The 26,884-nt window shown below is 42.1% G+C and overlaps 1 protein-coding gene across 1 annotated transcript; it reads right to left on the reverse strand.

Moving 5' to 3' along the window:
* Positions 1-26: 26 nt before the first annotated feature.
* Positions 27-26,067, reverse strand: LOC131225739 (uncharacterized). The gene is made up of 7 exons (XM_058221329.1): positions 25,864-26,067; positions 25,608-25,777; positions 15,814-15,890; positions 2,091-2,156; positions 1,529-1,603; positions 1,355-1,429; positions 27-789 (listed from the first exon to the last, which is right to left on the reverse strand). Exons 1-7 carry the CDS (start codon positions 26,013-26,015, stop codon positions 301-303), a joined length of 1,104 nt encoding a protein of 367 aa, XP_058077312.1. The 5' UTR covers positions 26,016-26,067; the 3' UTR covers positions 27-300.
* Between the last annotated feature and the right edge of the window lie 817 nt (positions 26,068-26,884).

The following is a 26,884-nucleotide window of genomic DNA, read 5'->3' on the forward strand; positions in this document are numbered from 1 at the left end:
AGCACACATGAACTGGCTCTGTTCCATGTGCAATTTTATCAATATATTTTGATCTAGTTATTAAAGGTCACAGTTTCTAACATCGCACAACAACATTATTTTGCAATTAGTTACGTTGCATCCTTAAAAATATGAAGTTCGCAAACACAGAATGGCAAACTTAATATCGATTATCAAATCTAATATCTGTAAACATCTTAACTAGCAATTGCAAAATCACCGACATTCATTTGATCTTTAGCAACCTCTGATAGCTACCGTCAGCAAATGGCTTCCCAGAAAATTTGATGAGATGCTTACCTATGACGCTGGTGGCCTCGGAATCTGATGGGGCATGTTAGGAGGAGGTGGGGCTGGTCGCATCCCTTGGCCCTGAATTTGTTGCCCTGGAAAACCTTGTGGTGGCAGCATCGACGGTGGACGACCCATCTGAGGGGCAGGCGTAAAGTTCGCCATAGAGCTGCCAAGTGGTGGAGGTGGCGGGAGTTGAAGACCTCCAGGAGGCATGGGACGTGGAGGGCCATTTGCCATCGATGGGGGAGGTGGTGGTGGGCCACCCATAGGCGGTGCAGAACCAGGCATTGGAGGTGGCGGGCCTCTAGGGGGATTCACGACAGGGGCACTGGGTGGCGGTCCTTGTGGTGGTGGAGGTGGTGGCGGCAGGGCTTGAGGTGGTGGAGGCAATGGCCTAGGAGGAACACCAGGAGCTGATGTGCCATTCGCAGCCGGTGTAGGTGCTGCCTGCGGGTTATTGGCTTCAGGCGGTTTGGTTTTGAAATACAACTGCAACTGTCAATTAAGCCCACATATCCACACTCAGAAATCACACATTTTGCAATTGCAAATTAACTAAATCCAAAACATACAATAAGAGTACACTGGTGTAAGGCTTCACATGGGACAAAGGTTTCAAGTATTGTCCCCGCACTTCTATGTGAGATCCAAGCTGCAGGTCAGGTGGGGCCCACTGTTTATGTGCTATCATAGCCTGAACTATGCCAATCCACGAGGGCAGATTGTGGATGTCAATTGGGGACTGTTGATCTATCTTTTTTAACCGTCCAATTCCTTGTGGAATGCCCACATGATGACTGGACTTTTACCACAGAATATAGGCTATGAGGCCCGCCTGATGAAAGCAGTCCAAATCTCGAACACCGTGCCTCTTTGGCACACGTCAGGATGTGTAGGACTAAAAGTTTTAGCATTTCATAAAACCTGTGCATTTCTCATGAGTAAAGATGAGATAAGACAGACTGAACATTTTAGAATCTGGATCCCAGTGTGAAAGAACTCAGACAGACAGTGAGGTTAGACAGACCGTGAAAGCAAAGGTCAAAGAATTTAGACAGACCGTGAACATTTTAGAATCTGAATCCCAGTGTGAGAAGAACTTGGGGGTAGATTTGTCGATTTCCGTGCTAGGAACCTGAAAAGATGGAAGTAAATACACGACTCATGAACAAGAATAGTCTATAATTGAAATGGAAAGTTTAACATAGAAATGCATTGCAGTATCAGAATGTACCTTGAAAGCGATGATCTCATATGGCTCGGCTGCAAACAGAAGATACTGGTATCTTTTATCCCAGGACTCGATCCTCTGTGAGAAACAATATTAGCATGAGGTGACAATGTTGGTTCACATGCAATACCATGAGTTGCTAAATGAGTGTGCATTCAGCCAATTATGTGGCACTGGGACAAATGGCCGTGGTGGCCAGCTGAAGCCTGGCCCATAAGCTAAATGCCTCAGTCCCGGCCAGACCAGCCCACTAATAAAGAATCTAGGCCAAAGCCCAGCATGGTTAGCTACCCACATGCCATCGTGGCTACCCACATGCCATCGTGATAGCATTAAATTAAGTCCGGGCAGCCCGGGTGGTCATGTCAGGCATTATGCATGTCCAAACCCAGGCCCTGCCCAATTAGTTTTTGGGACTCGAGAATACTGCCCAAATCCAGACCAAAGCGGGGTTGAACACAAGCTGGGCTGGGCCAGCCAGGCTACTTTATCCCTAAAATGGCATGGGGAGCACATAAGGCCATGGCATTGAATTTGCATTAACAAAATCATATGAATATGTTACCTGCTCAAAGGACGACATAAACCGATGTCGTGGCTTTGCAAGGTCTTCAATTTCAGGATATTCAATCTGCAAAATTGCAGGTCACCATGTCAGAGAGGAAATATAATTCTCCTACAGAATGTGACTGCCATACTCTAATAAAAGTTAAAATAAAATGCACCTACAAAATACCAAACAACCTTAGCCTTCCAGTATCAGGTTCATAAGAAAGCATGCATGTGTGTGCTGAGAAAATAAATGTCCCCTTCATGGTAAGACCACAATAAAAAAGATACTTGTGGTCAAGGGGGAGCAGGAGTTGAACACAATGACTAATATTGTGTGGTCATGTCTTCACCAAACAGAACAATCAACATTTTAGATAATTAATATATTAGCCTACCACATACTCTCCTGCGAAGTAGCAAATTTGGATGTTGGTTATTTCTCAGGACTATCAAATCTGTGAAGCCAGTCTGAGGTGGTCCCTCTCTACAAAAAAGATGTTCAACCCTTCACCCAACTCAGATGACTTGGCTGCCCAACTTTAATCCAGCAAGTCAACAACACAGGTTGGACTCTACCCAGAAGGGCAGAGCCAACCATCCACCACCTTAATGCCGAAGTTAGGGCTCCAAGCTCTTGATACAGAGCTCAGCATTGAGATCTTGAGTTGGAGCCTGTAGCTTGACAGAAGGTGCCAGATGCACCCAAGGTGCAAGGGTCCAGGGAACATCCAAGCCACTACGCAATGCCTAGGCATATGTCTGGAGGCTGCAAGAGCAATTTTCCTTCATTTTAATATGTTTTATATCATACAGTGCACAATCCACATTGGTGTTTTTATGAGTTGTAGCTCAATAACTAATCTTAACACAAGCAAGTATACTAGTTTTAACATTATCGAGTATTGTAGATGCTTAGAACTTCCTGAAAGTCACATTCACTCAAAAATTCCAAAAAATAATAATTATTATTATCATTCCAATTAAACCATTCAAAATTTCTGCAAAACCATTAAAAGGTATCAAATCAGAATTCAAAATCACCCAATTAAATCAAACCATGACTATGCATGTATGGCTGTTCATTCAAACATTGTAGAAAACCAAAATTAGCTGAGGCAATTAAGCTAGTTATGCACCAAAACATCTCAAGGGATCAATTTCTGGCGATATGTAGAACCAATGTTCCATGTATCGACGATATCGACCGATAATTTTGGTATCGATATGTAGAACCAGTGTTCCATGTATCAATGATATCGGCTGATATTTTCAATATTGCTGGTCAGCAATACTACGCCGTCTTGGAATACACCCAAAAAAAAATAAAAAATCCAATCTATCGATGACAATATTGTCAATACATGTTGATATGTCGCAGTAACTGCAATATTTCCCATGATATTTGCGATATTTAGCGATATCTGCTACATTTCCCTCTTTTATTATCCACATAGAGAACCAAACGAAATTAGTTTCTGTTGATTAATCTTCTATACTTCACATATCATCTTCTTTGTATCTTTCAATCTTGAAAGTGACTTTTAATCACTCAAGCTATTACTCCCTTGTCATGTCATCTTCCTCAGAAGATTTTGTTCTATTACTTACCTATCAAGCTCTTAATACTCATTCTCTATTCAGTCAGCATTTTTATTAATTGCTTTCTGTAAACCACATTCTATCCCTTTAATTTGTGGGATGTTTGTTCCATAACATCCTAGTACTTCTAATACCTTTCAGTCTACCCTTGTTACACCGATACTTGTAAGAAGATGCCAACCAAACTTCGCACAAGCCAACAACACTCTTCGTGCCATCTTGGTTGTATTTTTTGTGTTTTATTGCTTGAATTGTATGGCATCTGAATGACATGAACTCATTTTTATATAATTACATCACTTACGAGCAACAGCTCATTTCTTTGGTTGGTTGTTCATGGTTTTCTATGGTGTGCTCCACCTGATAGTTGGTTCGACATGTTTTTTGGGGCATCACATTTTCATGATGGGGCAACCTCGATGGACAGATGAGACGTCATACAAACACCATGGTGGGCCCCACACGCAAACTAGATGGACATACAACTAGTGTGTGAGCATCTCATTCATGTATGGATGTAGGTAGGTAGGTATGTACGTACATACGTACATATCTATGCATGTGAGAAAATAAAAAGGAGCTTCCAATGCCCACATAGGCTGCATCAGTGCAATAAGCAATATTGATGCCTACATTGGCCGATTCATCACAAACTTTGGGATCCCCCAATTCACCTCAAATATCTTTCCTTTTTTTTTAAATCAATGCTTCAAACTTTATTAAAAGAAACAGAAACAAAACACCAAGACCACACTTACAGAAATACCATAACAAGGCACGCAATATAAATAGAAGAGAGACCACATTTGCAGAAATACCATTACAAGGCACACGATGCCAAATAAATGAGAGATCACACTTGCAGAAATTCCATTAGAAGGAACGCAATACAAATAAAAGAACCATCAATCAAGGACCTTCGACTTTCATATTTGGCACCAACAATATGTATCATATCAGCCATTGCGACCATGGGAGCCTTGGTATGTGATACATAACAGCCGATATGTATCTTACGGAAGAGCTCCACACTTTGAGTGAACTTACGGAAGAGCTCAATGGTGAGAAAACCATCAGAAGAAATACTTTCAGAATATCTAGTGAGGGTTATAAATGGAAATCTTTTAATTTCCTCACTTGGGCTTCTGTTGGGAGTTGGGCAAACAATCCATTTCATTATAAGACCCGACCGTGGAGAGATATCAGAAGAAATTGGCCACATGGAAGTGAAGCTATTTATCATTTAGAAGGCAGGTAAGTAATCAAAGTCATTTGTAGAAGAATTTGCCATTGACCAGACCCTTATTTAACAATTTGACCTTGAAAAGACTTGAAAGTTTTACAAAGAGAATTTCCTTAGGAAGGAAAGTGGGAGCAACAAAGATACACTAGACATTTGAAAGGAATAACATAAGGGAACTGATCACCTACAGGCAACTGGTATATCCCTACGTGAACGTAGGATTTCCGAACGGAAGACGGTCTTCTTCGAGGGAGACTGGCCTCCTAGCACCAGGCTGAAAGAAACTTTGCAATTCCCTTATTTCATTATTCATATGATTTTTAATATTCACTTCACCCTGGGCCCACATGTCCTACTTAATCTTAAACCTTTCTATAAGACCCCTCATCTAAACAACAATGAAGAAAATGAACAAGGAAATCCTAACATAACATCCCACTAAGCAGCTACATAATCACCACACCATGTTAGCAGCCATGCTAACAGCACGCACATCACTAATCCCATGGGTGCATATCATCGTTCCCCCTTCAAACGAACCTTATCTTCCCTAGAGAGTGTTAGTGTAAAGTGTGTGTTAAGTGCCTCTTTTAATGCAAGTGCATGTGCATACTTTCTTCTTTTCCTGCAGTGTACTATATGTTCTATTCTAATAAAACATTGTGTGTAAGGGCATGTTGCCAATACACAACATTTTCCCCAAACTCCCTTCTCCTCTCTTCTTCTTTCTCACTCTTCTCCTCTCTTCTCGAAACCCTAGTCATCAAATCATCTCCTACTTGGTATCAGAGCATAGATCAAGCCATTCCGCATTATACCAATTGAGCGGTGATACGTCAGCTTGCTGATGTCGGCATTGTATGGACGCATGGAACCCATTTGAGCTGAAAGTTTTGGGGTTTGATAATAGATCTTGATTTTAAAGGATTTTTTGGGAATTTTTGAGACTTTTTTTATGGTGTGTTGGCCGAAATAAAGAGATTCAAAAACCGAGCCCCTAATCAGATTTTCTTCAATTTATCTCGAACCGGTAAGGTTTTCTCCAGTTTCTTCGAATCATTTACTACTGTCCTCAAGGTTCAAAATCGAGAAAGCGAATCTTCAATTGATCAAGGTCTTCCCATATAGCATCGTTGACCGAGTGATGTTGCCACTGAACCAACACCTGTGTGCTATCTAGTTGGAGACACCCCTGAGAACTTGGCTGTCACGAACAAGGTGTACTGTTACGGTAACAGTGGGCGTAACGGTCCCCACTGTTACCGATACGGTTACGGCTCGTATCGGCCAATACAAGTCCCTAACAGCCAATACAGGCCCTGTAACGGTTGGTGTTTTTTTTTTTTTTGGCAAAAAATAAATAAATAAATAATAATAAATAATAAAAATAAAAATAAAAACTGAAAAAATATCCATTAAATCTGAAAATTTCTAAATATTCCAAATATGCATTCATTTATAATTTTGAACATGTTTATGGTGGTGTAACGGTCCACTCTTTGGTGAGAAAGTGTATCACGCTATCTAATAAATTTATGAACCTAACAACCTGGAAGTGCCTACAAAATCCGTAAATTTAATTTTCTATCTAATATCAATTTTATATATATATATATATATTAGAATGAATGTAATATCAAAATATCTCACATGTGTAGGTGTTTGCTATTATTGTTCATAATTTATTCTATATTACATACCTGAGGACTTACATAAATTACAATGTTCATTCTATTTTAAAGTCTTCAACATGTCAAAACTTCTCCTATCCTATGATTCCTGTCATATCATCCTCAAGTCAAGATATATATATATATATATATATATATATATATATATATATATAGAGAGAGAGAGAGAGAGAGAGAGAGAGAGAGAGAGAGTAGTGTCCAATATACTCCCCTGCAACTTGATTAAGGATTACTTGATTGGTTTTTAGGGGAGTTATTTTAAGTATAAGTTCGGCAGTGTCAAGTGTGTGCTTGCTTGGTGAATGTGTGGGTAATAGGTATATAGCAATACTTACCTTAAATGTAAGTAATGTTTATAAAAATATATACTTACCATAATAAAATTCACGAGTCAGCACCAAAATGAAAATCTACTTTGTTATGGTTGCTCGACCTCCATGTCGTCGTCATCATCAGGCTACGGCTATAGAATAAGTACTGCCTATCCATAATTTCCAGTGCCAGAGGGAAAGACCAGGTCAACGAAACCAAAGGATGACTTATCCTAACTAGGCAATGACTCCGACCCCGAGTAAGAATATCCACCAGTGCCCATCGAATAGCCGTATCAGTGCCCGTACTCATGCTGTTGAGAATCTTGAGATTGAGAATGTGTCTGTGCTGAGTAACTTAGATTTGAATCTAGATATCTATAATCATATGGACATGGATCAAGACTACTCCAATATAAATGTGACAGAACAGGCTCTATATAACTATAATCCCATTGGCCATAAAAATATCCATCATAATGCCCGAGACCATGGATCTGCTAATGTTTCGGACCTCCCGGTGCACCACTAGACCTAGCCTCCTCCTGCTGGTTGTATCGTGACTCAATACACTCATAAGTCCAACCACGTATACCCTGTTGATGTTCATTGGCCTCGCGATCCGTAAACGGTTGTATGGAGTGCTGAACAACACCATAAGTGGGACCAGCATCAGGTGCGTCATCACCACCACCATCATGACCATTCGGCTCGATATCACTGCTATCACTGCTCGTACTCTTCCGTTGAGCCTGACTTTGCATGAACTCTACCCCACTTTCTGGGTCCAACACAGCTGCACGACTCTCTTGTTGCGTCGTACGTATTATTGAGTTGTTAACTTCCAATTCTTCATTATCCTCTTCAATCTGTTTTTCCCTTGCTTCCAACCAAGGTAGAAGTGGGTCGTCCTCATCATAAATATTGTTCAAGTTTATTGGACAGTAGTCCATGTCACCAGCACCTGACGTCGCCGCATTCTTAGCCTCAAATTATAGTGCATGAAAACAAGTCTATCAAACATCCTAGTTTGCAATATATTCATATTCCTCGAATGAATAAGTGCAAAAGAATTTCAGTTCCTTTCGTAGCTAGAAGTTGTCTGGCTCAAAACTTCCACTACAATTTTTTAAAGAGACTTCGTATTCTCTCCAAAATTGATCCACCGTTCGGCTGGTTGCAACCTAGATATTGCATGTTGTGCAAGAGCATCTCCAAAGCTACCCTACCAATTTCCAAATGTATCTAATTCATTCAACATCTTTATTTATATATCTAAGTCAGGCTCTAATCTCTTTATCACATTCTTTAGCTCAACACGAACTTCATTATCCGCAACAAATGATTAGACATATCTGTACCTAAGATTTAGGTAGTAACCTGCTGCATAAAGATCGTGATGGAGTTGAGTTGTCAATCTCTTGTCGATCATCTTCCAATAAGACGCCCAGCTTATACAATCACATTAAATTGCCAAAGCTACCCTGTCGATTTCCAAATGTATCTAATTCATTCAACGTCTTTATTTATATATCTAAGTCAAGCTCTAATCTCTTTATCACATTCTTTAGCCCGACACGAACTTCATTATCCGCAACAAATGATTGGACATATCTATACCTAGGATTTAGGTAGTAACCTGCTGCATAAAGATCGTGATGGAGTTGTGTTGTCAATCTCTTGTCGATCATCTTCCAATAAGACGCCCAGCTTGTACAATCGCATTAAATTGCCAACTTCACCTTTTTCATGGCATCATAGAGGAAGCCCATGGAAGGTGCTTCGTTGACGGAGTACCCTTATTAGTGGCTCCATCACCTTTAGGATCCTCTGGACCTTCTTTCAATATTTGTTGTCCCTTATAGTGTTCACAACATCAACCGGTGTCCCTGATGTTTTATTCTCATGTTTTGTGTTAAGCCAATCTCAGGAAGCAAACATCTCACTCAACTCTCGCCTATGCTGGTGTAAACTCTCCAAGGCTATAAAGTTTGTTGCAAATCTAGTCACCGCAAGCCTCAGCAACTCTCATCCCTTCGTGAACTTCCTCACTATCGTGACTACTTTATTATGGTTGTAAATAAATGTTGTCACTTGTCTTGCCCTTTTCAACCATTTCCTTAGCACTCTTCTTCTTCCCAATATCTTCCAATATAAGATCAATACGATGGGCAACATCATCAGCCACAAGCAGTAAGTTGGAGGATACTAGAACACGAGAGCCAACATGTTCTTGAAGCAAGGAAACATGAAACACCAAGTTTAGTTTAAAATTCAGTGGAAGTGCCAAATGATGTGCAACCGGGCCAATGTGCTCTGTCATGCGAAAAGGGACAAAGAAGTAGGGAGCCAGCTTGTAGTTAGGGCAAAGAGCCAATGAAGATTGTTGGTAACGATGGAGGCATATGTACACCAAATCACCAACCTGAAATTTGTGCTCAATCTTATGGTGGTCATGTTGCACCTTCATTCAGTTTTGGTCTTCAGATAAATGGGCTTTTAGTGTGTGAAGAAGTTGATCTCAGTCCTACAATTGTTGGTCGACCGGTGCAACATTAGTAGTCCCTAGAATGCATGCACTGATGGTCAGAGGAGGTTGGCCATAAATGGCCTGGAAAGGAGTCATCTTGGCAACTGTTTGATAAGAGTTGTACAACCATTCAGCCCACAGAAGCCACTGAACCCAAATTTTGGGACGGTCACCCATAAAGCACAAAGATAGGTTTCGAGGCAACAATTAAGCAATTCAGTCTGGCCGTCAGTTTGGGAATGATAGGTTGTACTCATACGAAGCTTTGTGCCTTGCAAGGAGAAGAATTCCTACTAAAAATTGATGAGGATGTGGTCACGGTCCGATACGATAGTATGAACCACGCCATATAATTTTGAGATATCCCTAAAAAAAAAAAAAAGCGCCAGCCACCATACGAGCCGTATACGGATGAGTGAAAGCTGAAAAATGGGCATACTTACAACCATGATTGTTGACTTGCCTGTGGACTTAAGCAAGCCCTCGATGAAGTCCATGGAGATGTCCTCCCAAATACGGTCTGGAATAGGCAAATGATTGGACAAGTCCAGCGGGAGAAATAGTCTTGTACTTGTGTTGTTGGCAAACGGTACATTCAGAAGTAAAGTCCTTTACATCTTTCTTCATTCCATGCCAAAAGAAGAAAAGAGACAGCCGCTTGCAAGTCCGAAATAGGCTAGCGTGGCCAAAAGATGGTGTGGAATGGAATTCCATCAAAATAGTCAACTTGAGAGTGAAATTTGTTGGAATAAAGAGACAACCCTTGTAAAGGAGGAGAGAGTCAGCATAAGCATACTGGAGCGAGGAGGGGATTGGATTGTAATTGTTGAATGCGGTAGTGAATCTCATTGGACTGAGAGCATTCAGATCTTAAACCCTCTAGGAATGAGAAAACTAGTATGGTAAGGCATGAATGAACCTTCTTCATGACGGCAAGAAAGTACATCTGCAGCAGCATTGTCTTTCCTTTTCCTATAAACAATCTCATAGTCAAACCCCAGTAGTTTTTGTTGCTCAAGAGAGGAGAGTCGCTGCTCCAAGAAAAATTTGAGGCTGCGATGGTTGGTCGAGATCTGAAATCACCGGCAAAGGAGATATTGGCACTATTTGGAGACCGCATGAACAATGATGAGCATCTCTTTTTCAAAAGTCAAGAGAGCAGGATTTCCAAGACAAGGCCTTGCTAAGGTAAGCAATGGGTCAGCCTTCTTGCATCAATACCGCCCCTAGGCCCCTCTCGGATGCGTCGCACTCGAAAACAAAGGTCTTGGAAAAATCCAGAAGAGCTAGAACAGTTGGATTGGTCATTGCCTTCTTAAGGGCCCGAAAGGCATGAGTCGCCTCATCAGTCCATTGGAAATTGTTTTTCTTTAGAAGAGTGGTTAGTGGGGTACTAATAATGCCATAATCCTTGACAAATCACCAATAGTAACCTATGAGCCCCAGGAAACCTCGCAAACCCTTAACTGTGGTCAGCTAAGGCCATTAGACCATATACTCGATTTTGGAAGGATCGGCAGCCACACCATGCCTGGAAATGTGCCCCAGCCCAGATAGTCAATTTCTGATTGTCCAAAGCTACCTTTCGAGAGCTTGACATATAGCTGATTGGCCGTTAAAATTTGAAGTGTGTGTCGAAGGTGTTGTAGGTGATCGGATCAAGACATGAACACCAAAATATCGTCAAAGAATACTAGAATGAACTGGCGAAGATACGGCCTAAAAAGTGTTATTCATTAGGCTTTGAAAGGTAGAAGGTGCATTAGTGAGGCTGAATGGCATAACCAAGAATTCGTCGTGACCATCATGGATAAGGAAAGCGGTCTTGGGAATATCAATGTCCCGACACATTTAATGATACCCGGACCGGAGATCCAGTTTGGAGAAGCAAGCGCCATGTAATTCGTCCAATAGCTCATCAATTACTAGAATCGAAAACTTGTCCAAGTTGTCCTTAATAGTAATCCACTAAAAAGTGCAATAATCAACACAAACACCATGAACCATGCTTCTTGCGGACCAACAGCATTGGCGACTAGTAGGGGCTGATGCTTGGCCGAATAATACTCGAAGGAAGCATTTCCCGCACAAGATGCTCAATTTCTACTTTTTGCACATGCAGGGAATGATAAGGTCGCACATTGGCAGGAGTGGTAGTGCAAGAGTATTTTCACACTGGGCTCGAGTGGGGTTGCCTATGGGATGCAGGGGCACACTTGGGGTGGGCGGCCCATGCGACGCAGGTGGCTCGTGTGAGGCAGGCCCCACCCGTGTGAGGCCGGTGGCTCGTGTGAGGCGGTACCCATGTGATTTGGGGCCCACGAGGGGGGTTCGGCCAAGGTCCTAACACATGAGATGTGAGGCTTGGGCTATAAGATAAAGGGATTGATTCGCCATGCTCTAACAGTTCGAGCTTTTAAAGCAAGTGTTTAATTGTCCTACATCAAATTGGTATCAGAGCCAGGTTGGTCTTGTGTTCAAGACTCCTCACTGGGAGTGATTGATGCAGAGGCATTTTCACACCGGGCTCGAGTGGGGTTGCCTGTGGGATGCAGGGGCACACTCGGGGTAGGCAGCCTGTGTGAGGCGGTACCCATGTGATTTGGGGCCTAGGCTATGAGATAAAGGGATTGATTCGCCATGCTCTAATAAAGTAGGTACTGCCACCGTCATGGCATCATACAATCGAGCCGACAGGCCAATTTGGTGGTGGTGGTGATGGGGGGGTAGATACTGACACCGTCAATCGGCTATTAAAAAAGTTGTGGATACTGCCACAGTCAATCAGAATTAAGACCAGTTGTTTCGTGATCGACCCTAACATTCTCATGGTCTAAGGGGGTTTGAGTCAAAAGCGAACGTTGAACGAGATCTCCAAGGAATCTGTTTCAGGTCCTGGTTCTCCCTGGTCCTCTACTCCTTTCTCTTTGTCACTTCAGTTTCCAAGAAGGAAAGTTGTTGGATCTTACACGTATGAGTCATAAGTGTAAGACTTGGAATCCAAATTCCAAATTCATCTTTGTAAGTGGTGAAGTAAGATCCACTGAATCGCAAAGAATGCGATGAAAAGGCTTGGAAGAGAGAGAACCATTGGTTGCCCACTTCCAACCCTTTTAGTCGGACCAGAGGGTTGCACATGAACCCATAGTTTCTCCATTACCCAGCCAATCTTGAGACTTTCTTCACCCTAAAGGTTTTTGCGAAGCGCAATATTCAAAACCAAGAAGTCCGCAGCATACACATAGAAATCAATGATTCTTGCTTCCTTGTTCCCTGATAAAGGAGGCAGGCACAAGAGACATATTATCAATCCACATATTCCACGAAAACCCTGCCTTGTCCCCTCTATAATGATGAAGCACATAATAGCCTCAAAACAACTCTCAACACCCAATAGACTACTACTGCAGCTTGAAGCACATCTACCAATCAGGCTTATGTTTCTCCATGCGTCTAAGCCCTGGCTCCTTGCCGAACCACCAAGAAACCAACCCCCTTCAAACAGACCATATTTGCAGTAGATGGCATTACTCCACAACACATCTGGCTCTTTGCCCAATCCCGCCACCATTTCCTCAGTAAGGCTCAATTCTTTTCTCTAAGCTTCCATAAACCCAAGTCCCCCTAACTTTTCACTTTTTACGTATACTCCCAACTAAAAAAGATGAAACCTAGGCCCTATCCTTTTGACTATGATACTTGGATAATGTGGACTGAGCAGAAAAAAGAAAATTAACTTATTCATTCCCGCTTTCAAGACCAACCATTCATTTCCTTAATTCACAACTTCCATTATTGCGGACCGTGGTCTTTCCATAAGACTTAAAAATCCATCAAATTCAACTTCGTTCAAGTTTCTACAGAATAATGGAGACAACGAATTGGTTCTGAACCACGAAATAACATTGTGCCACCTAGAGTGGCTGGTAATTGTGACACACATCATCCCAAGAACAAGTATATGACACCCATACCCAATGCATGTAAAACCTCTATTCTGAACTGGGTGCACATTTTGAATATCAGCTTCAACACCCCTGAAGTTCTATACAAGGATGACATTTTAGTAATCCACCCCCAAACTTCCAAATCTCTCTCTCCAAGCTCTATGGACCTGCAAACCAGTCCACAATCTACAAAGTTGAATTTATGTTTATCTCAAGCATGAAAGGCATTGCTTCCTTGACTAACATAATTTTGCACCCCACCGCCCCCACGACCCACCCCCTTGCGGAGAGCTTCCATTCAAAAACGTTGTTGCAATGACATGCATGTTGAAGGTGACTAAAAGAACAAGTATTTCATGAGCTTCCTAGGAGTAAGTCAACCCTTGGGACCATTCTTTTATTTTCAATAAAATTCGCCACTTTGAACATGAGTCAAACTGACATTTCATTGTACATGTAGGAAGAGAAACATACGAGATTGTCAATGCCATGGACAAGGAGGGAAATTGCAACCTTTTCTTTGAATGAGAGCTACTATTTATACTTACCTTTTTCACTACATTTTTCATAGATACTTTGTCGAGTTGGTAGTCATGCAATTGAACAAAGTCGTGCCATTGTATTTCCAGAAGTTTAAAATAAAAAAATAAAAAAATAAAAAAAAAAAAAAAAGAGTTAATTATTAAAGAAGGTGATGTAATAACCCTTCATCTAGAGCCCTCCATGCACGGTGTTTCTCCATACACGGTGGTTCTGTAGTTTGGAGCCCTCCATGCCGGAGGAGCTTGTCAGAGGAGGAGGCTCTTGAGTTTATTAGCCTGTTGGATTCTCTCAAGTGCATAGTGCCTTCGCTTCAAGAAGAGGATTCAATGATTTGGAAGGGACACCCATCCCGGAAATTGTTTATTTGCCCTCTTTCCATTTTTTTTTTATCTCACTCAACCATAACTCCCGGTCCTTCTCACCCGTTCCATCATTGGTTCTCCGGTGCCACCCCTCAAGTAGCGGTCTTCGTCCGGTTGGTAGGTAGAAAGCAAGTGTTGACTATAGATAACCTCCAACATTGATCGCCTATTCTCCCTAACATTTGTTTGATGTGTATGGAGGATGTGGAATCATCATATCACCTCTTTATCTACTGCTCCTTTGTTCACAAGGTGTGGGATTTCTTTCTTTGCACGTTGCACATGGCTTGAATCATGCCAGAGTTGGTGGAGGTCCTTTGGGCGTGGCATGGAGGCAATGTCGAGAAAGCCAGTAAAGCCATTTGGAGGCTTCTTATTTTGGTTATCTTTTGGGCTATCTGGAATGAGCGATGTTTCATGAATGGAAGGGCCTCAATTGAGGGTGTGATATGTATAGTCAAAGGTTTTGTAAGGGGTTTGGCTTCTTTTGTTAAAGCACCTCAAGTTGCTTCCATCTCCTCCCTTTAGGAGTGCTGATTGTTTTTCTGTCATTGTTGTATTCTTTTCTCGCTTTTGGCAGGCTTTCTAATAAAGTTGTTCTTTCCCTCAATATAAATAATAATAATAATAAATCATCTTGATGTGCCATTTTATTTCTCAAATATTACTTTATCGTCATAAAAAAACTAATACTAGTTATTTCCAAATCTAGAGAGATTATAAACTGTTATAAATACTATTGTAATGGAAATACTATTAAATATGGTGCAAGTTGTAATGAAGGCTTTTATATACATGCGTAGTGGTAACAGCCTGCGCATTACAGCAGTATCCATCATAAATGGTTATAACAACCACTCTTGATTTTTATTTTATTTTTTATTAACAAACCTTGATATTTGACGAATGAAATATTTTAGTTTCAAACCCATCAAGGTATCCAATTCAACTAGATTGAAAAATCAAGCTAATGGAAAAGAGACTATGCAGCCCCTAAAAGCAAAGCGAATCTAGCATCGAAAACTGATATATTAGCTAACAAAACCTGATATTTGACAAATGATATCTTTTAGTTTCAAACCCATCACGGTATCCAATTCAACTGGATTGAAAAATCAAGCTAATGGAAAACAGGAATGCAGCCCCTAAAAGCAACGCAAATCTAGCATAAAAAACTGATATAGATTAGTTTCAAACCCATCACAGTATCCAATTCAACTGGACTGAAAAATCAAGCTAATGGAAAACAGGCTATGCAGCCCCTAAAAGCAATGCAAATCTAGCATCAAAAACTGATATAGATTAGCTAACAAAACCTGATATTTGACAAATGATATATTTTAGTTTCAAACCCATCAAGGTATCCAATTCAACTGGATTGAAAAATCAAGCTAATGGAAAACACGCTATGCAGCCCCTAAAAGCAACGTGAATCTAGCATCAAAAACTGATATAGATTAGCTTTATCGCATTGTACAAATTAAATAGACCAAAAGGGATGGTTAAGCACCTGGAAGAGAAGGGAACGCTGCTTAGTTTCTGAATCGAATTGCTTCGTCACCCTGTATCCTGGCCTGCCAATCTTGACTGCAAGCATGACAAATCATGATGTCAGCCCGAATAAATGTGATCAACATGCCGAACTAGCATCTCCAAATAAAGGCAAATCTTAGGGATCGTTTGGCTCCCCTGAATCAAGGTGGAAAGAAAGTCTCTCCAGGAAACAGATTCTCTGAGAAAGATTATGCTTATCATGTTTGGGTGTTTGGAAAACTATTATAAGGATTTTATAAACTTTGTGCTTGGAGAGAATGAGAAAATAGAGGAATTCAAGATTTTGACTGTCACTTTTGCTTGAAACCATCCCTACGTGTTTCCAGGGACCCAAACGCAAATAACGGACAGTCGGACATACTAATGGGTTCCGCTTCAATAGGGGCTACTTTCCAGGTAGCCAAATGACCCCTTAGGGTTTCAGCTTCCCAGGAGCGGACTCCATTGATTTCCTTCAGTATCAATAATTCCTATAACTTCCAACTCTCGAGACATTTCAAACAAAAGTACACAAGGTTTTTCTGATTGACCAGGTTTTTGTATGGCCAGCCATCCATGGAAAAGCCCGCAAAGTGGCCCCATCCTGATCTCTGTTAGTAATACCCCGTACCATACAGTGTTTTCTTTTTTTAAATACACATTACATTACTTATCCATATAAAATGGCGTCTCTCTCAAAATATAGGGAAAAAGGTGATTTTTTTCATGGATCCGATTAAAACACCTATAAAATACAATACCATTAAAACAGCAAAAAAAAATGGCAAGTAAAAATGTTTTATACTCTACTTTTCTCCATCTTTCTTCTTCAGTCACTCTCTCTTGCCACAACAAGGAAATAGAAACCTACAATTCTCGGAGATGAAACCCTGCAATTCGGTACGATACTTTTCTCTCAAATAGCAGTATGATATTCGAGCTATGTATGATGCTTGATACACAAGCTCTCAGAAACTGTACATGTGGGCATACATTAAATTAAGTAAAACCGACTAGATTGTGCAGCCACAGTCGCCAAGTCACAATCCTAAGATCAGATTGGTTGAACAATCCTAACCTCTGGTTTGTTGATACTTGTTTGCGGAAATAGAACCCTTGGATAATTTTTCATTTTTAACTGTCCAATAAATGCCCACCAATACAATTATAAGATAATCAAATAAGCTTATTTTTTGCACGATAATCAAATAAACTTATTTTTTGCACGATACATCTCCACTGGGTACCATAATTTGGATGGTTTAATTTGACTACTTGTATACCTTGCATACAATTTCCAAGTAATTTCTAAGTGTTTGTGTATCACCCATCATGCAGTGCTAGAGTATCAAAGTTTTTCTCCTCTCCCTCTTTAATGCATTACTGCTTACTGAGATCATGGAGCAGAGATGGACAGACTTGAATATAGTAGAACCTCTCCCAAAAGTAAATGTGCCACATTAATTTATTAATCAACAACTTCCATCTAGTGGCACGTACTATGGATGGCAGATATTGAAGGATCTAGATAGATAAGAGCGGCCCACCTCATCCAACCATCATCATCCATCCACATGGCCCGATGCCTCTCAAGACAGATCCATTCGCTAATCAAGCGCCACATTCTCACCAGCTTTCCCCATTCAAGATGGATGACACCAAGGCTAACAACTCTTGCCAAAGAGATTTCGGCGCATGCATTGGCTGGTCAGTGAGAGAGAGCTTCCCAGGATAGATGATGTATCAAGTTTTGCAGCTAGCGCTCCTGGCTCTCTCATCGGGGCAGCCGTGTCCCAACATCGTCACTTCCTCTATCTGATGACAAAGGAAACATTTATGCCTTTGACGCCTGAAGCAACCCTCCATCATCTGAGCATACGTGTAGACGGTCCTTAGCCTCTCTCTCTCTCTCTCTCTCTCTCTCTCTCTGACAAAGATTCAGCCATTCAGGTGATGGCGTCAGCAAGGACTCTAGATCCCTGACACGTAGCACCTCTTCACAACCCATGGAGATGCATGGCTTCAACCATCAATGCCCAACCTCCCCTTCCTACGCCATCTACTTGTTGTGTGGCATGCAAAGAGTCTTCTGGGAGATGTCTCAAGCTGCTTGCTGCTAACAACGATGTCAACCACAATCCTTTCTCCTTCAAAAAGCTCCCTCTCTATAGGATGTGTGGCAACGCTTTTATTTCCACTTCATAGATTATGAGCATGAGCATTGATGCCACCCCCAGGGACCTACTTGCACCAATGAAAGTATTTCCCCTTTTCATCCTTAGGTCTCTCCTAGCTTGCCTCTTCCTCAGGCCTCCCCTCATCTTGTCAATTCCTCTTCTTTAGACCTTCACCTCATCCCTGACAACCCCTCCACCCTCTTCTTGCCTCTATATCTTTCCCCCTTCCCAGATTCCTCTCTCCCACTTCCCCGAATTGGGCTCTGATCCCCTTTTCTCCATCCCTGTGAATTTAATGCCTCGTTTCGCTAGTGGAGTCCCCTCTTCCTTCACTCCCCGGTCATCTTTGAGGTTTCTCCAATTCGAGTTCAAGGTAAAGCCTCTCTATGTTTTGGATTCTTCCCTCTCCTCCCCTTCCTTCCATCCCATCTTGGCCAAATGAAAGGACCCCCAATGGATCAAAGATGCCCTTATCGAGCTCAGGAAATTAATAGGGGCATCCTTTGGCGATCATGATGATGACTATGTGGCCCTCTAATGCAAGGGTATTGTCACACTAGGCTCGAGTGGGGTGGCCTATGTGAAGTAGGGGCACACTCAAGGTGGGTGGCCTGTGTGAGGCAGGTGGCTAGTGTGAGGCGAGACCCATGTGAAGTGAGCCCATGTGAAGAGGGGCCCACGAGGGGAGTCGGCCGAGGGCCTAACTTGGGCTATGAGATAAAGGGCTTGATTCACCACGCTCTATAAGTTCGAGCTTTTAGAGCAAGGGGTTTGTTATCCTACATCAAAAGTGGTATCAGAACGAGAGGTCTCATGTTCAAAACTCCTCACCGAGAGTGATTAATGCAGGAGCATTTTCACACCAAGCTCGAGTGGGGTGGCCTATGTGACCGTGTGAGGCGGGTGGCTCGTGTGAGGTAAGACACATGCGTAGTGGGGCCCACGAGGGGGGTTCGATTGAGTGCCTGACCTGGGCTATGAGATAAAGGATTCGCCACGCTCTGTTAGTTCGAGCTTTTAGAGCAAGTGATTAGTTGTCCTATGTCACCCTCTTTTAGTTTGTTGGAGCTAAAGGCATCATTGCAACTTAAGAAGCCGAAAAGGCCCAAGAGTTGCCCAGAAGATGGAAAGAGTTCGTCGGACTTGAATCTTCCATTAATTACAACACCAGCTCAAGCTCTTGAAGTTCGAAGAAGCGCAGACAGGTTGCCTAGGTTCTTCAATGAAGATCCTCTCTCAGAATGTTCTCAAGCTAGGGTGTGGGCAGAAGAACACCCATATTAAGGATATGTGCAGAAGGTTCAAGAGTCAGATCATCGCGCTTTAGGAGACCAAGCTCTAGTCTTTCAGTCGCTCAGTGATGGATTCCCTTCAGGGTTTACCTCGAAGGACTAGCTCTCTCCCGATGAAGTCGGCTCAGTGGGTGGTATTCCGGTTGCTTGGGACACCAGACTCTAGGTAAAAGAGGATTCTCTTTTAGGGAAGTACTCAATCTCTATTGTGTTCAAAAGTCCCTCTTCTGGGTTCAAGTGGGTTTTTTAAGCAATCTATGGTTCATGTAAGACCTCCTTGAGGCACCTGCTCTGGGACTTCAATGTTATTTGCTTTTCTTTCGAAAAGTAAAATGGTAGCCACCCTACCTCTGGCAAGAAGGCCTTCTTAAAGTGGGTTGCAAATAACACTCTTGTTGACCTTCCCCTTCTGGATGTTAAATATACTTGGTCTAATGGCTAGAACCCACCGATCCTTTCTCGCCTTGACAAATTTCCCGCGTCTTCGAACTGCTAACATTTTTCTTAATGTTTCCCTACAAAGCCTCTCATGTCCTATCTTTGACCATTGTCCAATCTTTCTAGACTCTATCAAGGAGAGTTGGGGCCCTACGCCCTTCAAGTTTGAGCTATTTTGGCTTATGCAGGAGGGCTTCTCTTCATTCTTTGTCTCATGAGATCCAGGACTCAACCTTAGATAAAAGCTTACACTTTTAAAGTCTAAATTGTCCTCTTGGAGGAAATCTTCTCTCGACTCTATTGAAGTTGACATTAACAACATTTCGTTGGCAATTCAATTTTTGGACGCTAAGGACGAGCTCAACCCACTCTTTGACACTGAGAGAGACTCAAGATCTGCCCTGCTTAAGGATTATTCTAGTAAAGTCAAACACGAAGAAATTAAATGAAGAGAAAGGTCACGTGCTCTATGGCTCAAAGAAGATCGCCCGCAACAACAAGATCAGTAGTATCTTTATTAATGACTCTTAAGGTTGAGGAGAAACAGCAAGTTATGATCACAATGTTTCTTTCTACCACACTACTTTCCTCCAAAGGTTGGACTCGACCTAAACTAGACAATCTTACCTACCCAAATCTCAACTGGGGAAGCCATCTCCCTCAAATCCTCCTTCTTCATGGTGCAGAGCAAGGAGGTGGTGTTTTCCCTCGACAGAGCTAAAGCCCCTGATCTATATGGGTTTCCCTTGGCCATCTTCCAAGTCTTTTGGGAAGTCGTTAAATCTGACGTTATGAGTTTTATTTCTAACTTCTCTCATGGTCAATTGCCTCATGCCATGAGTGCCTCTTTCATTACTCTCATCCTAAAAACTGATGGTGCGGCCCACCTCAAGGATTTCTGACCCATTAGCCTTTTAGGCGGTCCTTACAAGATTCTTGCCAAAATTTTGGCCTTTAGGCTTCAACCAGCCCTTTCGAGCGCATTTTTTTAAGCTCAAAGTACCCTTGTGGCTGACCAAAAAATCATTGACTGCGCTCTCATCACCCACAAAAGCATAGACTCCAAGCACCATGAGGGTAGAAGTGGTGTTGTTGGTAAACTTGACATCGAAAAAGATTTCAACCATGTCGACTTAGGACTATTTGGATGACATGTTGGGGCGCCTTGGCTTTGGGCTGAAATGACGTGGGTGGATCAGTTCCTATATCTCCTTAGTTAAATTCTTTGTCCTAGTTAATGAATCCCCCAAAGGTTTTTTCCACTCCACCAGGGACCTTAGGCAAGGCGACTCACTCTCCCACTTTCTATTTGTTATTGTTGTTGAAGGTCTCAGCTGAATGATTGCTAAGGTGAGTCAGTTGGTCTCTTTAGAGGGTTTGATATTTCACATTCAGGGCCTTCTATCTATCATATTCAATTTGCTTTGTTTCTCATACTCAATTTGCTAACGATACTCTCCTTTTTTGTGATGCTTCTTAAGGTTGCAATTGAGAAGTTCAGAAAAATAGTTCGATGTTTCAGGCCATATTTGGTCTAAGGTTAATTTATCCAAGAGTGAAATGTTAGGCATCAATCTCACTCTTGCGACTCTCTTCCACTTGGCGAAGGTCTTTGGATGCAAAGCCAGCTCCTTCCCTTCTACCTATCTAGGTCTCCCCTCTGTATTGGTATGTTGGCCAAGCATCTATGGGATGTGGTTATTGAAAGGATTGAGTGGAAGCTGTCGACTTGGAAAAGGTTTGTCTCTTGGGGGTCGTCTCACCCGTATCAAAGCCTCCCTCTCTAACTTCCCCTCTTATTTTCTCTCCCTCTATTGTTGGCCTAAATCGGTTTTATGCAAGCTTGAAAATTTGCATAAGGATTTCTTATGGAAAAGGGACTCTGAAAATCATAGGTCTAACCTGCTCAACTGGTCTGAGGTTCGCAAACCCCTCTTGAGGAGGGGTGTGGGACTACGTTGTTTTTAATTCTACTCTTCTGGAAAAATGGCTTTGGCGGTCCTGTTCGAAACCTAGATCTTGGTGGTGTGAAATTCTGGCTTGCAAAGTTTCTTCTGTGTGGAAAGCTATCTGCTACCTAAGGCCTTTTATGCAGCCAAGGGCCCACAGTTCTCTTTTGCCCTAGGAAATGGCCTGAACATCCATTTCTGATTGGATCCCTAGATCTTTGATAGGCCTCTTCTCTCTTTTTCCAAATCTAGTTCATGTTGCCCCTTCCATTTCCGTCTCGATCGTTGCCTGTTTTTCTAATGTTGGGTGTAAAGCGTGGTGTCCTCGTTGCAAGACATCCCTTTCAGACTCCAAGGCAAAGGAATTCTTGAGGTTGCTAGAGCAGCTACGGAGCATCCGTCCCTCCCCCAATGTGGTCGACTAAATTTTCTGGACTCTCGTTCCTACGGGAAATTGCTCCATTCGATCCTTGTTCAAGCAATTCAGCTCTCCTCTGGCCCCAGCTGCTCCTGCCTTCCCTTTCTTTGATTGGGTGTTTGAAGCCCTCATGGAAAACTGCAGCTTTAATCCAGCTCCTACCCAAAGTAAGAACCCTCACCATTAACAACCTTCAGAGGAGGGGCATGATCCTACCAAACATCTAGTCGCTCTATTTAGAGAATGCGGAATCCATCAACCACCTATTCATTCATTATTCGTTTGCCTATGGGATTTGGTCATTCATTCTAGACCATTAGAACACATCTTGGGTGATGTCGTTCTCAGTTCTCGACCTCCTCTTCATTTGGCATGTAGCGAGTGGAGGAACGGTTGGGAAAGCTCATTGGCACCTCGTCATTCTTACTGTCTTCTTGATTATCTAGAGGGAGATGAACTTTTGGACCTTTCAAGACTCCACCTCTTTGTCTGCTCGGGTGTTGGCTCTTATCTAAAGAGATGTCGAAGATTGGTCTTCTTGGCTTTAGGCCTCGGATCATCATTTCCTCCTCACTTAGTGCCTATCTTTCGAGGTTTTGTCCCCTGTTTCAAGTTGTATAGTTTTTGTTTTTTTTTTTTTTCCTCTTTTTTTTTACCGTTTTCAGTCTTAATAAATTCTCTAATTATTTTTTTTTAAGATGATTTTATCAATTTGGTTATGGACTCCAAAGCAATGGTACAAAACAAAAACATTAGTACTAAATATTAAATGCCTAAAAATGGAAGAAAAAGTGAGATTAGAATTGTTCCATATGTATGATTTTCAAAGTATAGGACCCATGATTAGGCCCATTAGATGTCGATTTAGTTTGACAGATTATTGTGCCACATGTACTGTATATGAATATGGATATTCCTTCTTCCAGTTATTCTAATTCTACTACATTATCATCTTACTCATGGTTCCAGTGGAACCAAAGAGTCATAAGTCACTACAAATACATCTTTTAGGGACGTGAACTATACATGGTGTTAAAAAGCGGTTACATAATAGTTGTAACAACCGTTACGTAACTTTACCAATGGGAGCCATTACGCGATATGAGGTTGTAACGACCATTGTGAGAAGAAAAAAAAAAGGCCCTTAACGGCTTGTTATGGATCCAATATTTTCTTCCTTTGGAAAAAAAAAAATAGCCATTACAGGCCTTTATGGCCCCCAGTAATGGCCATAAGGTTAGCTGTTATGGCCACCATTAGTGTTATTGAATACCTTGAAACTATGCAATGCTCTTTTCCCTCACAAATCACTTGTGCATAAAATCTAAGCCATGCAACAGGTGGGGCAGACCATAAACATTACTTGGAGAGAAAATTTGAATAATCTACTCATCATCTAGCTTGCAATGTCAAAAGTAATGGATAGCCAATGGCTTTACCCAATGAGTAAGTGCGGCCCATCTAATTGTTAGGTCGATTCCAACTTTTGTAACACATAAATCTTTGTGATTTGGTTGGCCATTTTCATGGTTCAAATGTTCTACAATTGGTCATTTTAACTGTAAAAAAAATAAATAAATAAATAAATAATTGTTGCAAGTTAATGTAAACCCACAACATATTCTACTAAGTGTGAACATTCACTTTATATATATATATATATATATATATAGAGAGAGAGAGAGAGAGAGAGATAAGTGTGTGAACATTCTTACTTTGAGTTTGCTAATTTACACACTCAAGTCCTGCCCATCGACTGCAACCACACAAACACTTATGCCAATGTCGACCATGTGTACATGATCTTTTTGCTCTGAAAATCTTGCCTTTTCACACTTCGTCTAGGCCACATCATACATAACAAATAGACAGCCATACATTTTTTGTTTAACCATTGAATTACTTTATACATTGTGGCCCACACGAGTAAAACAACCTACTTTTGAGACCAATTGATGCAGGACAATTAACCACTTGCTCTAAAAGCTCGAATTGTTAGATTATGGCGAATTAATCCATTTATCTCATAGCTCAGGCCCCACATCTCATGGGTTAGGACCTCGGCCAAAACCCCCTCGTGGGCCCCAAATCAGATGGGCCGCCCACCCCGAGTGTATCCCCGCATCCCACGAGCCACCCCACTCGAGCGCGGTGTGAAATGCGCATCAATCAACCCCGGTGAGGAGTCTCGAACACGAGACCTCCCCTATGGGCCCCAAAACACATGGGTCACCCACCTCAAGTGTGTCCCCGCATCCCACAGGCTACCCTGCTCGAGCCCTGTGTGAAAATGCCCCTGCATTAATCACCCCCAGTGAGGAGTTTCAAACACGAGACCTCACGCTCTGATACCAATTTGATGCAGGACAATTAACAACTTGCTCTAAAAGCTCAAACTGTTAGAGCATGGCAAATTAATCCATTTATCTCATAGTCCAAGCCCCACATCTTATGGGTTAGGACCTCGGCCGAACCCCCTCGTGGGCCCCAAATCACATGGGTCGCCTACCACGAGTGTGTCCCCACATCCCATAGGCTACCCCACTCGAGCCCGGTGTGAAATGCACATTAATCACCTCCGATGAGGAGTCTCAAACACGAGACCTCCCCCATAGGCCCCAAATCACATGGGTCACCCACCCCGAGTGTGTCCCTGCATCCCACGGGCTACCCCACTCGAGCCTGGTGTGAAAATGCCCCTACATTACCAATGTAATCATTGTTTACAAACAAATGGAAAGCTCAAATTTGGTACATATGCTTCATATTGGCACAAGCATGAATGAGAGCGGATTGAAAGGGCCTCACATATGGGTAGAATCAGCTAACCTCAAGCTTTCAGTGACTTTTTGAAAGAACCTAAGGCGATAGTTCACCTCACCTCTTTAAGTTATGAGGCATAATGCATTGGTATACATGTCACACATGCATTGTAGTCTATACTGCCCAAATTGTGGAGTTGTTGGGGCCCAAATTGCAGGGCACACTACAAATGGAGTATGGAAAATTATATCAGAAGTGAGATAGTAAACAGAAAATCAAACATGTATTAAATTAGGTGCGGCTTGTTGCTATATGGATTATCACTTATTAAACTTGATTTGGTTGAAGATCTTTATTTCTATTGAATATAAGGACACCAGCATGTATACATGGCAGTTTTTTTAACCTTTTGCTCTGTTTTATTGAATTAAGCTGAATTAAACCTGCACTTTTAACTTGGCGTAATTTTGGTGAATTTGTATCTTCGACCAAATTTTTGACCGTTTTCACTCGGATCAAATCCGAATTAAACCTTGCTTTTCCCATATCTTTTTTTTTTCTATCTAGTGTTTTGCTAACTATGGTCCTGTCCATCCCCCATTGCCAAACGGAAGATGGAGGTCTGTATGATCTCCCCCCCCCAAAAAAAAGGGGGGTTCAATTTCCAAGTAAACTCCAAAAACAGAATCAAGGACTATGATTGAGAGAGAGAGAGAGAGAGAGAGAGAGAGTACCAGTCTTGCGGAGGGTGACCTTGCGTTTGTGGGGCTGAGGCTGGGCGGGGGCATCTTTGGCCTCGCGGGCGGCCCGCTTCGCCAAGTTGGTTTGATGGCGCTTGCCCTGAGTGTGAGCCAAGTAGTTCCCCTCATTGTTGTGCAGCGTCAGGCAAAGCTTGCATTCGTAGCTGAGACAACGACAGCAACGTCAGTCATTCCCCTCCTACGAAGATGATGATGTTGTATGGATAACTAGATGGATGGGAATGGGTACCTGCCGAGATGATTACGCATGAAATAGGGATCCTTGGCGAGATCGATGGTCTCAAGGGCGAGCCTTCGAAGACGCTCTCTCCTGTCGATGGCTTCGTTCTGAGCTGAGGCAGCGCCTCCGCTCCCCGGCTTCGATCCCCAGTCTCTGTCCATCTTTCTCTTCTTCCTCCTCTTCTTTGCCTCTCTCGCTCTCTCTCTACAAAACCAGCATTACCGCCTTATAGAAACGGGACACGGATTGCCTACTGACACTGCCAGTAGCGAGGTGGGTACTTGACAGCGCTCTGTAGGCCCCACCATGATATATGTCTTGTATCCACGCCGTCCATCTATTTTTCCAGATATTTTTGGGGCATTACCCAAAAAATAAGATAGATCAAAATCTCAAGTGAGACACACCACTAGAAAAAATGGTAATTGAACGCCCACCTTTAAAATTTCGCTGAGGCCCACCGTAGTGTTTATTTGATGTCCAACCTGTTAATTAGGAGTTTCAACACCTGGTCAAGGGTTCGAGTACCCGTAGGGTGGTGAAATGCCACTACGGCGTGAGTGCAGGGTGTGTGTGCGTGTAAATTAAAAAATATATATATATATATATTAATAAGGTCACACGTACATTGATGAAGAGAGAAAACACAAATAGCGCTTCATCCAAAACTTTTGCGGCACCAGTTCAGTCACATATTCTTCATGTGGTGTGGTCCACATGAGGTTCAGATCTGCCTCATTTTTAGGCTTATGCCCTGATGTGATCAGGAAAAATGGATGGATGGTGTGGATAAAATATAAAAATCATAGTTAGCCCATAGAGCACATCTACTAGCCGCTTAATGCAATCGCCCTCCGTTGAGACCCGAAGTGGATTGCGTAGTGAGTAACTCACTAGGCTTAGGGTACTGAGTAAGCTCTGTAATGTCCATCATGATTTATGTATTTTATCCGCTCTGCCCATTCATTTCTACAAATAATTTTAGAGATTGATCCAAAAAACGAAGTATATACAATATTCAAATGGACAA

The sequence above is a fragment of the Magnolia sinica genome, chromosome 14, assembly GCF_029962835.1.
Source record: "Magnolia sinica isolate HGM2019 chromosome 14, MsV1, whole genome shotgun sequence".
Taxonomy (NCBI): domain Eukaryota; kingdom Viridiplantae; phylum Streptophyta; class Magnoliopsida; order Magnoliales; family Magnoliaceae; genus Magnolia; species Magnolia sinica.

Bases quoted from the DNA above. Each gene is read 5' to 3' on its own strand.
- LOC131225739 (XM_058221329.1), bottom strand. From the start codon at position 26,015: ATGGACAGAGACTGGGGATCGAAGCCGGGGAGCGGAGGCGCTGCCTCA. The intron at 15,891-25,607 runs GTACTCTCTCTC...TCATGCTTGCAG, and splicing joins GGTCACCCTCCGCAAGACTG to TCAAGATTGGCAGGCCAGGA. The intron at 790-1,354 runs GTCTGTCTAAAT...CTTAATTGACAG, and splicing joins CAGATTCTAAAATGTTCACG to TTGCAGTTGTATTTCAAAAC.